The sequence below is a fragment of the Pristis pectinata genome, chromosome 23 (genome assembly GCF_009764475.1).
Source record: "Pristis pectinata isolate sPriPec2 chromosome 23, sPriPec2.1.pri, whole genome shotgun sequence".
Taxonomy (NCBI): domain Eukaryota; kingdom Metazoa; phylum Chordata; class Chondrichthyes; order Rhinopristiformes; family Pristidae; genus Pristis; species Pristis pectinata.
Genome location: NC_067427.1, coordinates 11,079,070 through 11,091,825, shown reverse-complemented (window position 1 = coordinate 11,091,825; position 12,756 = coordinate 11,079,070). Strand labels below are relative to the sequence as shown.

Here is a 12,756-nt window from a genome sequence, read left to right as displayed (position 1 = left end):
CCTTATGGCTTGCGGAACTGAACTTTAAGAACCATTCCGGAACTGGGAGTTTTGGACTTTGTCACACACACACACACACACGAAGAGTTTAGTTTTGGGGTTAACGTTCGAGGTTTAACATTCTTGAATTCTAACATACTAACATTTTTTTTAAACTTTTATTTTACGTATTATCATAAGTAGTGATTAATAAAATAGTTTTTAACACTGAATCATGCTCAGTGTGTTTCTTTTGTTGCTGGTTTGTGACAAAATGCTTTACATCTTTCTGTATCATAATCAACAAGAGGTCTTGCAAAACTTCAAAAATGATTGGAAAAAAAATTATTCCCAAGAGCTACAATTTACACTTAGTATTTAGAGTTCCATTAGAAAATCTTTTAATTGTGATCTGATGGCTTCAGAATACCTCAAGAAACAATTTCATACTAGCTTTGCTCGTTTAGGCTATCCACTAATTAGAAGCGATGCAAAATGATGCAAGCTTCTGGGATTCAGATGAAACCCCACCAGTACTGAAATGAATGATGTCTTGCCAAAGGGGAATGCTTTAATACTGAACTACGGGAACTCAGTATTGAAACATTCCTTTAATTTGCCACCTCCTGTACCAAATAACTTTAAAATCTGTTTTAAGGCAATATTTCCTAGAAAATGATAAATTAAATAGGTCCTTTCCTTCAAGAAAAAACCTAGATCACGACTCCACAATTTATGATAAATTGCATTCTTGATTTTTGAAAGTATGTTGCTCACTACACTTTGCATAAACTTGCTAGTATGTATTAAAGTATCTGTGCAAGTATTTTTCTCCCTCTCCTATGGAGGGTATGAGTTTCTGGGACAAAATGAAAGATGGAAATGTCCTGGAAGCCTACCATATATCTAACCAACATGCACAAACTTTTCTGTTCTAAATTGAGCTTTTTCACCTGTTATTCTGTAGAAAGCCAAACAATGCAATCAAGATAGTGTGCTATATGAAAACTGACACCATCTTCCACAGCAAGACCTATGCCAACAGAATGGTAAGGCTAGATAATTAAAGAGTGAGCTTATAATTCATTGCTTAATAATTCTACACATGATATGGAATCATAAAGGTATCTTGCAAATAGTTTGCAACACAGGTACTTACTGAGGCGGTAGAGCAAGTGTGGTAGGTTGAACTTTTGGCCTGCGTTTTGCAGATACACCCATCTGCATAGCTGATCTTTTCAGAGACTGTTGGTTTAGCAGACTGGAAGCTAGACCAGCATGATATTGGAGCTGAGAAAATGAAAGGGGGAGAAAAAGCAATGTCAGTTGAGCAGAAACAATAAAACCTAGAGCATTTTCCTCAATCTTCTTAATACAGATATTTAATATTCAATAATTTGTAACATCATGATAAAGGGCTTTCTGAAAAATGATCACACTAAATAACATGCAGAGCAATGGATTTCTTCTGAAAATGAATAAAAGTTCAAAGGAATCCCATCGATTCTTCTCTTAGTGCCCCAATATCACATGGTATCTGGCGTTGGTGTCTTCACAGACCTCTGATAATGCCTTTAGTAAATTTATGAAACAACTCAAAGGATCATTTTCCCAACAGTTTCCATTAACAGCAACAAAGCGTATGGCCTTTGGTGAATACTTCCCCACAACAATGCAATTGAGAGGGCCGAGGGAAATACATTACTACAGGCAGTGGAATACAGGCATGGAATAGTCCTTACTACTGAATACTAGAAAGCTTGTACATAAACACTTTTGCTTTGTCAACTAAGTTATTAATATCAAAATAATATGATTCTTTTTCCCCAACAGTGAGGCAATTGGATTCGGGTGCTTATCTCTCAACTTCCTCGTGAAAGTCTTTATATCTTATGCTGAAGCAGTTAAGTGCCCAACCACCAGCACCAGCTCACTTCTAGTTGGATTAGATTAACATAAAAGATGTATAATGCTGCAGAAAAACAGTAAGACTGATGACTTGAAAATTTTCAGAATTTAGCAAAGAAGTACAAAGGCACTGATGACAAAAAAGAAAGTAGAATACCGGAGTAGCCAGCAAGAAACACAAGAACAGATTGCAAGAGTTCCTTCAGATATGTCAAAAGAAAAATGTTAGCTAAAAAATAAATGTAGGGTCATTACAAATTGAGACAGGAGAAATTATATTGGGAAGCAAAGAAATGGCAGTAAAATTAAACAAATATTTTGCATCCATCTTCATGGAAGGCATGGTAAAGCTCTCAGAAATAGTGAAGGATGACTGGTCTACAGTGAATGAAAAGCTCAAAGAAATTAGCATTGGTGAAAATAAAGTAATGGAGAAATTAATGGACTGAAAGATGATAAACCTGAAGGACCTGATGAAAGGCGTCCTGATGAAGGTAGAAGTGATTGATGCATTGGTTGATATCTCTGAAGACAGTATAGATTGTAGAAAAGTTCTAACAGATTATAAGATAGTAAGTGTAATCGCCACTATTTAAGAAAGGAGGACGAGAGAAAACAGGGGAAGTACAGCTCACTTGGCCTGATATATGAAATAGGGAAAATGCTGGAATCAATTATTATTGAAGTAGTAAAGTTCACTTAAGGAAAAAAAATAACAGGATCAGATATTCAGCAAGGGTTGATGAAAGGGGAATTGACAAATCAATTAAAATTTTTGAGATTGTAACTGGCAAAACAGAGAAAAGGGATCCAATAGATGTGATGCTGTATAAAGAGATATTAAACAAAATTAGGATGCTTGATCTTGGGAATAATATACTGATGTGGTTTGAGGATTATCTTATGGACAGAAAACCGAGTAGGAATAAACAAGTTATATTTGAGTTAGGAAGCTGTGACGAATGCAGGATGTTGGTGCCCCAGTCTGGATGAGGAAATCAAGTATATTCTATCCCACTTTTCTGATAATTAAAAGCTGGGTGGCAGTGTGGGCTGAGAGGAGCATACAGAAAAGCTTCAGGGGTTAAGTAAATGGGCAAGGACAGGGCAGATGGCATTTATTGTGGAAAATAAATTGTGTACTGTGTGTTGGGAATCTGGAATTTTGCCCATGATGTGACAGAGGCAGGTTCCATTGTGGCCTTCAAAAGGAAATAGTTATACAGTGAGGAAAAGTTTGCAAGGCTGAGGAGAGGGCACGGGGGGGGGGGAGGTGTGGAACTAGCAAGTTGCTATGGTACAGAGCCTCCATGGACATGATGGGCCATGGCCTGCTGTGCTATAACTATTTTATAATTCACACTGAACATAACTGCTGGTGACAAAATTTGCAGTATTATTATGCAGAAGTGAAAAATGTTACCGTGCAAAGAAAGAAATACAGCAATTGGAAGTGGTGGAGGAGAATACAATTTGTCAATCATGGATCAATCACAAAGCTCAATACAGATTAGAAAGTTAATCTTGTTGCCCAAATAAAAGAACAAAACAACTAGGAGTGTAACAAATGATTTTCAAGCATGCTCTGATTCAATGAGATTCTGGCTGAACCTCCACGTTTCTGCCCTATTCCCATATCATGCGATTCCCTTATGATCCAAGGATCTATCAGATGTAGACTTGAATATGCTCAGCAACTAAGCATTCACATCCCTCTGGGCTTAAAAACGTTAAAAGATCTGCAACCTTCAAGTTAGGAAATTTCTTCTGAAGTCAGTCCTGTCTCTGTGAGATTGTGGCTCAATCTCCTAAGCGCCAAAAAAAAATGTTCATTCTATTCAATCTCCCCAAAGGACAAACCTCTCATCTGAAAAAATAAATCTACATCTTCACTGTGGAGAGACAAGAGACTGCAGATGCTGGAACGTGGAGAAACAAACAAGATGCTGGAGGAATTCAGCAGGTCAGGCAGCATCTATGGAGAGAAATGCACAGTCAACATTTCAGGTCAAGACCCTTCATCTGAACTGAAAGATAAAGGGGAGATAGCCAGTATAAATAGCCAGTCTTCCCCTTGCCTCAGTCCTGATGCAGGGTCTCGACCTTAAACATTGACCATCCCTCTTCTTCCACAGATGCTGCCTGACCTGCCGAGTTCCTCCAGCAGATTATTTTTCTTTTTCAACAGGATTTCCTTCATCACAGACTGCAGTGATTCAGCAAAGCAGATCATCACCACCCTCCCAAAGATAATTAGGCATGGGCAACATTCTGACCTTGTCATACATCCCATGAATAAATGATAAAAATATTTAACCACTAAACAGTGCTCAATTCAATAAAATCTAAACACAATGGACTCAGGCTGTCAATTTACTGACCCTATAAATACAGATCAGCCTGTTGGTTTTATTCATTGATAATCCATTTCAGTTGAAAGTGCTAATTGTTCAATGCCATCCTGAGTGCCTGTTCTCTACTTTGAAGAGTCATAGGCCATTTCCGTGTGCTTGACACATTTTTTGTACAATCAGCATTGGCGTGGACACAGTGTATTGGAGTATGCACAGATGGTGCTGCCGCAATGATGGGACGGAAGTCGGGTCTAGTCGCACGAGTGAAAGAAGTAGTTCCACATGTAGCAGCAACCCATTGCATGATTCACCGTGAGGCTTTGGCTGCAAAGGATACGGATGAAAATCTTGCAGATGTGTTTTCCACGTGCATTAAAATCATTAACTTTATCAAAGCCAGGCCGCTCAATCATCGTTTGTTTGAAAACATATGCGGTGAAATGGAAGCTGAGCATAAACATTTGTTGCTATATACAGAACTCAGATGGCTGTCAGGAGGCCGCGTTGTGCAGCGTGTATATGAATTGCGAGATGAACTGCTCATTTTTCTAAATGAGCATAACGGATCATTGGCACAGTTCTTGACAGATGAGACGTGGGTTGCCAGATTAGCTTATCTTGCAGATATTTTCAACATTTTGAACAGCTTAAATCTATCATTGCAAGGACCTGGCTCAAATGTTCTGAAAACGCATGACAAAATCAATGCCTTCCAGAAAAAACTCCGTATCTGGAAGGGAAGATGCGAGCAAGGCATCTATGATATGTTTCCATTGCTGGATGACTTTCTGACAGTGAACGAGACTAAGACAGAGGCCATTGTGAGCACCGTTTTGAACCATATTCAACAGCTGTCACATTATTTCCATGAGTATTTCGGCGACGATGACACGAGCATGTTTGACTGGATTCGAAATCCATTTGAATGCATGCTTACTGATTTAACTGGACGTGAACAAGAAGAATTGGCTGAACTGTCATCTGACAGGACTTTGCGCTTGCAGTTCAACCGAATGTCACTGTTGTCGTTCTGGATAGCATGTTCCCAGGAGTATCCACTGCTGTCCGGCAAAGCCGTCAATGTTCTGTTACCATTTGCAAACACTTACTTGTGCGAAGTAGCATTTTCTGCAGTCGCTGCCATGAAAACCAAATACAGATCAAGACTGAATATTGAGGATGACATACGCGTATGTTTGTCACACATACCACCACGTTTGGACAAATTCTGCAGCGCAAAACAGGCACAACCTTCACATTGAACTGAATATTGAAAGACACCGCTGGTAATTGTCGGTGATTGAAATAGTCACTATTTCAATAGGGCTTACGTGCAGTAATTTAAGTGTTGTATGCATGAATTATCGATTGTTTGATTTTGTGGGCTTTGGGGGTCCGCCATCTAACAAGGACATGTTCTGGGGGGCCGCAACATGAAAAAGGTTGAAAACCACTGATCTACAGTACATACATTGATGATAAAAGTTTTCTCTTTCTTTCTACGACCAGTCCACTTCAGTGCTGTAAAGCCACTTGCATCGCCTTTGATATACTACATTTCCTCCATGCAAGCACCAAGATCATTTTTGACTCCTCCCAACCCCCACAAGATCTTCATTATTGTCTCTGTTCAGCTCCCTTCATAGTGATCAGCTCAGACTACACCAAACTGTTTGCGATTGTTACATCTATTCAACCTAATCTAACTTTCAAACACAGACCACTTCTATTTACATCTACAAGTTTGCAGATGATACCACCATTGTAGGCCGGATCTCAAACAGCAATGAGTCAGAGTACAGGAAGGAGATAGAGAGCTTAGTGGAATGGTATCATGACAACCACCTTTCCCTCAACGTCAACAAAAGAGCTGGTCATTGACTTCAGGAAAGGGGGCGGTGTACATGCACCTGTCTACATCAACGGTGCTGAGTTCAAGGAGGGTTGAGAGCTTCAAGTTCCTAGAAGTGAACATCACCAACAGCCTGTCCTGGTCAAGTCACTAGATGCCACGGCCAAAAAGCTCACCAGTGCCTCTACTTCCTCAGGAGGCTAAAGAAATTTGGATTGTCCCCTTTGACTCTCACCAACTTTTATCGATGCACCATAGAAAGCATCCTATCTGGATGCATCACGGCTTGGTACGGCAACTGCTCTGCTCAGGACTGCAAGAAACTGCAGAGAGTTGTGGACACAGCCCAGAGCATCATGGACACCAGCCTCCCCTCCTTGGACTCTGTCTTTACCTCTCGCTGTCTTGGTGAAGCAGCCAGCATAATTGAAGACCCCACCCATCCTGGTCATTCTCTCTTCTCTCCTCTTCCATCAGGTAGAAGATACAAGAGCCTGAGGGCACATACCACCAGACTTAAGGACAGCTTCTACCCCACTGTGATAAGACTATTGAATGGTTCCCTTATACGATGAGATGGACTCTGACCTCACGATCTACCTTGTTGTGACCTTGCACCTTATTGCACTGCACTTTCTCTGTAGCTGTGACACTTTACTCTGTACTGTTATTGTTTTTACCTGTACTACATCAATGCACTCTGTACTAACTCAATGTAACTGCACTGTGTAATGAATTAACCTGTACGATCGGTATGCAAGACAAGTTTTTCACTGCACCTCGGTACAAGTGACGATAGTAAACCAATACCAATATTTCCTTAACACTTCCTTATTTCCTAATGACGCAGAAGGCCATTCAGCCCTTCCAGTCTCTCATGGACTCCAGGGCAAAATCCCAGCAATCCCATTCCCCAATTTCTCTGAGGGTATTCTCCCCCCTACCTACACAAGGAGTAGCCAAATTAACTTAACAACCAGCACATCTTTAGGATGTGGGAGGAAATTGGAGCACCTGGTAGAAACTGATGCGGTCACAGGGAGAACATGCAAGCTCCACACAGAAGCACCAGAGGTCAGAATCAAAATTGAGCTGGTGTAGCTGTGCAGCAACTACACTACCTGCAGCACACTGCCTTCCTCAATTCTTCCCTCTAACCATACCTGCTGCAGATTTCACTTGACAACCTCTCCTGGTGGGCCTCCTACCTCATTCATCTCATTCCTACTCTTCAAACTATCCCCACTAGCGCAAACCCTTTGTTCCCCTATTTTTGCTTCTTCTACAACCACACTTCCCTTTTGCCCTAACAACAGCATCATCTTTAACTTGGCACTCATTTTTAATTATACCTTTGTGAATTACTATGGGACATCAAAGGCACTATTGTACTCTGTTGGCAGTATATACTACATAGCTGTTTTTCTATTACGTAGTATAGTCTTGAAAAGTAGTTGCAACAGTGTTGGAGTGAGCTCCATGCTCATATAATGGGCCTCCAAAATGCAGCCCCTGCTTCATGAGTTACTATATTTGCATGGAGTTAAATATAGCACTTTCACTTTGATGGTAAGTTCCGGATTTTAAAAAAACTGCTAACCTGGAAGAGAGGGCTATGACCAAAAAGACCATCAGATCAGTTTCAGCAAGTAGATGATTTTTTCCAGCTGGGCTATTTTCACCACTAGCTCAAACTACATTAATCATGAAAAACAAAAATTTTTAGTGAGATATATTATCGACTTAATAAAATCATACAGCATGGAACCAGGCCCTTTGGCCCAACTCATCTATGTTGACTGCATTGCCCAGTGACCTATGTTTGGCCCATAGCCCTCTAAACCTCTCCTATCCATGTACTTATCTAGATGGCTTTTAAAAGTTGCTAATGTCCTCACCCCAACCACTATTTCTGGCAGCTCATTCCAAATATGCACCACCCTTTGTGTGAAGAAGCTGTTACTGACGTCCCTTTTAAACCTATCACCTCTGACCTTAAACCTATGCCCTGTTGCTTTTAAGCGCCCCCCCCCCTCCCTGGGAAAAAGACTGTGTTTTCACCCTGTCTAAGCTCCTCATGATGTTATATACCTCTATCAGGTCACCCCTCAATATAAATAAGACAATGTTTTAGGACAATGTTCCAGGTAATAAAGTCTTATTAATATTTCTTTTGAATTTGTATTTTTAAAGCATTAATTGGATAATCTGAAAGTTACAGAAAAAAATGACTGTGGATAAAGCAAATAGGAATCTGAAACTCAGCATGACAAGAGGAAGATGCAGACATCATGCTACACTCACTACGGTCGAGCAGGTGTTCTTTCTAGATTTATCCTGAAATTACAAACTATAAATTTTCCTAAATCAAAAAAAAACAATACTTTTACTGAAAATAAAAGCTGTTCAGATTTAGAGAGCAAAGAACACATTTCTCTGAGAATAAGATTGTTGCAGGTAGGCCAATGCTCCTGTTAGCTGATGCATACAATTAAAAATTCCAATGAACCAAAATAATCCAATTGCCTCGTCATTAACTCAGATGGTGCCACTCACAGTTGAGCACATAACAGATTAAAATTAATTCCAACAGCAATTTGTGAAAGGTGTCACAGTGCATTTCAAACTTGGCAACACAATAAGTATATCGTAGAACAGCAACTGGGCTCTCTTGTGCCTCTTTGTGGCGATCTGCATTGAAAATCTCACAAAATAAGTAATTCAACCCACAATTAATGAAGGCAAGCTCAGAATATCAAATTTCACTAAATCAATACAACTTTTCAGTTAATTTATCTGGCTCAAGTCAGTTCTACAGTATTTCTACTTTCCTCCTAGAGTCCCCAACAATTTTATAGCAAGCAGTTTCCGGGAAAGGTGATTTGCTTTTCCTTTTAAGGTAATTTTGCTTTGAAGAATCATTCACCCACAACATTTCTTTTAAATTTAAGATTAACAGGAATTAAATTGTAATATTCCTTAAAATCAAACCCTAACCTGGCGACAACTTCAAGGAAAATCAATAGGTTTTTCTGGGGCTGTAGGAATGAAGTTTCCACCATTGGTTTTTCCACTTGCCTGCACTTAAACGGCCTAAAGGACACATCTCCGGCACCAGAGAATATCGTTAACATCATTTTCGTGAACTCGCATTCCCAACCAAACAAGTTAAACCAATATGTTTCTCCTTGCTTATGAAAACAATGATCATCCGATTTCAAATTCACTGAGCTGATCACATCATTCAATGCCAAACTCCAGACCCCTGAAGCAAATCTTCCTTTCTGATCCAAGTCATGGCACACATTCCAAAAGAAGACAGAGAAAGCCCTGAAGGACATCCTTAGGCAAACATGGAAAAATACAACATCAACAGCAACTTCTGGGAATCTATTGCCAGGACCACCTTAGCTGGACCTGCCACCTATTACAATGACCTCAGCACTCTGGAAACCAGATGAAGGTAACAATCAATGCAGAAGTGAGAATACAGAATGGCATCTTTAGACTACAGATAGCACGTTCCTTTTGAGGCAACCATCTTCAAAGAGAAATGACAAATGAATGAAATTTAAGTCTGATTTTTATGCTCACGTAAAGAATTAAAAGAATTCTCTGAAGTTATATAGTACGTTGTCACATTATTAAAACATCACAACATGGATTCACATCAAATAATTTCAGTAGAAATGGAGGCCTAAGGGAAGTCAAAAGAACCTCAATAAGTTTTTTTTTATTATAGTCAGCACATCGTGCACAAAAGGGTAAACACAACAGTTTCTGCCCAAACTAAGCCTTTAGCATAACCTTCTGGTGTTTAAAACAGTATTCACAGGGGTTATCTGTACTATTTGCTATCATTGTGACATAGTGCAGTAATAATGAAATTATTGCTAATATAGCAATCAATCTCGTTCCATTAATCTACACAGATTCAGACACAGGATGAGGAAACCCTCAGTATGGAACGCTCCAAGAATCATAACTCCAAAGCTTCCTAAAGCTTTCAAACATTTGACACAGCATGTCAAATTATTCATACATTACATTTCAAAACACATTCTGAAAAAAATCCATAACTTGCTTCCACCTTCCCCTTTGGGAGCAAGTTCTGTAGATTCATCACATGCCCATAGAAATAATGTCTCTACAATTTAGTTTTAATTTGCACCTCCAAGGTGATAGAGCAGTTATGGGCTATGTTATCTAATGCCTTTGAAATCCCAATAGCAATCATCTCTCCTTTTCACTTGCGGGCTGCCCCCAGCGCATTCTCAGTAACGCAAAAAGACACATTCCACTGTGTGTTTCGATGTACATGTAACTAATAAATAAACATCTTATCTATCCTTCCCCTAGTGAGAACACATCTAATTGTTCTCATTGCCTAATAACTCCTTTTCTCAATCATTCTTTTTGCTATTTGTATCCTTTTAATAACAATAATATTATTCTTATAATATGTCTACCATTGTCAATTGGGTGGGATCCCATTCACCTGGTTCCATTTTTATCTAACCAATTGTAGCCAATCAGCAGCAATTGCTCTTCTTCATTAACCTATCCCCATTTTCTTGCATGCCTCAAAGCTCTAGCCATCATCTCTGATATTCTCCAAGGTCCTATACTTGATTGTTTATTTCTTATCTACATAGTGCCTCTCAATCACATCATCCAAAAATATAATATGAATTTCCACTTGTTCACTCACAACATTCAGCTTTATCTCTATTGAACCCTCCATTGTCTCTAAACTGTCCAACAGTTTGACATCCACACTGATGAGCAAGTTGGACATTATCAACAAAGATATGAAAACTTGCGCTGTGTTTTTGGAATGTTGATGCAAATTCTGTTTCTGAATCACCCACTCAATACTTACCCTGGTTACTATCTCAATCGAAACGATCTAGAAGTTTGATACCATACATGATCCCAGATTAACATTTGGACCACAAATTCATAACATCAATATTACCCCTACGTGCAAGTCTGCAACATGGCTCAACTCCACCCATCTCAGCTCATCTGCTGCTGAAGCCCACGCTTTGATTACATCAAGACTTCACTATTCCAAAGCACTCTAGGCCAATCTCTGTAAACATGAAGTCATTGTAAACTTTACTGTTTGTGTCCTGTGGAAGTTTTTTTCACCCATCATCTCTGTGTTTGGTGACAAGCAGTTTAAAAAATACCTTAATGTTAAAATTCTCAGCCTTCCATGAATCTTCACTTCCCTATCTCTGTAACTGACTCCATCCCTTGTAACTCTCCCTGATATCTTTGTTCCTCATCTCCAAATTTAATTGCTCCAATTCTTTTTGTTGTGCCTTCAACTGTCAAAGTCTAATGATCCAGACTTTTCTCCCCAAAATTTTCCATCTCATTAACTCTCTTTTCTCCTTTAAATTGTCTCTCTTAAAAATACCTCTCTGCCAATCTTTGGCTCATTGCCTGAAATATCTCCTTACGTAGCTTGGTTCAATTTTTTGTTTGATAACACTACTAAGATAAAACTTTGTATGTTCCTGCTAAAATAAAAGGAGCCAAATAAACCAGAGTTTTTTTTTGAAGCACTTTGCATTGAATTTCGTCTGACACCTGCCTGCCTAATTCCAAAGTCTATTCAAATCCTTTTGTGCTCATCCTTTTCAGCTTTGGAATCCACCTGCTTCATTATCTTTATTTCATCTGTGAATTTAACCATGCTGCACAACCTCTATAATTTATAGCAACATTAAACTATCAATGCATTGATACTGTATTGTGATAGATGGTTACTGTTTGGTCTACTCTTACCTTTGTTCTATCCTCACACTTTGCTAACTTAAAATCATTTGTGAAATATTAATCCTGTATAAATACTTCACATTTGGTGTTCACTATCTCATCTATTTTTAAGTTTCAGCTCCCTTTGTTTGCATTTGAATAATTGGAATAAACAATTTTGTTAGTCTATGTTTAACTATTTTTTCCATAACATTAGCCACAAATTCCCTGGCACAACTTGAAAGTGCAGCCCAAACAGGCCAAGAGAGATTGTGATAAGAAGGTCACCAGAATTAGGCCTAAAAGTTAGATAAATACGCCATGGAATTCACTAGTAATACTTATACTGTGGTAAAATTCATATGCCAGGTTCTACAGTTAAACAAAACTTAAAATTATTATGATTCTTATTTTACTTTTAATCCTCCAACAGATGGCCACATAATTCAAAAATATGATCAACTACTCTTGGACAGAGCTTTGTACTGTAGATCCAACATTCCTCCACACAGCTGTTACATTTTGGTAATCTTCAACCATTTTGTTCAAGCGAAAAAAAAATTGCTTAACCCTTCTTTACTGGCTAAGAAAAACAGTGATCAAAAAGCAGAGCCAATACAGGCAACCTAACAAGTTCAGTAAAGAGGTATAAAGTCATTTTGGTTTTTAAATGGAAATGCTGTAGAAATAGTCATACAGCATGGAAACAGACCCTTTGGCTTACCAACTCCGAGCCGACCATTGTGCATCCATTTACATTAATCCCATTTTATTGTTCACACATTCCTAACAAGCCCCTTATCCAGATTCTACCACTATCCACACACCTACATAAGAAGGATGTGATTGCGCTGGAGAGGGTACTGAGAAGATTCAACAGGATATTATCTGGAC

At 39.0% G+C, this 12,756-nt stretch overlaps 1 protein-coding gene across 1 annotated transcript in view; it reads right to left on the bottom strand.

Annotated features, from left to right (window-relative positions):
* The window catches only part of med27 (mediator complex subunit 27), a 226,707-nt gene that overhangs the window by 130,300 nt on the left and 83,651 nt on the right, over nt 1–12,756 (bottom strand). The window contains exon 3 of the mRNA XM_052037116.1: nt 1,139–1,269. Coding sequence (XP_051893076.1) covers nt 1,139–1,269 — 131 coding nt within the window. The remainder of the gene's footprint in view (nt 1–1,138; nt 1,270–12,756) is intronic.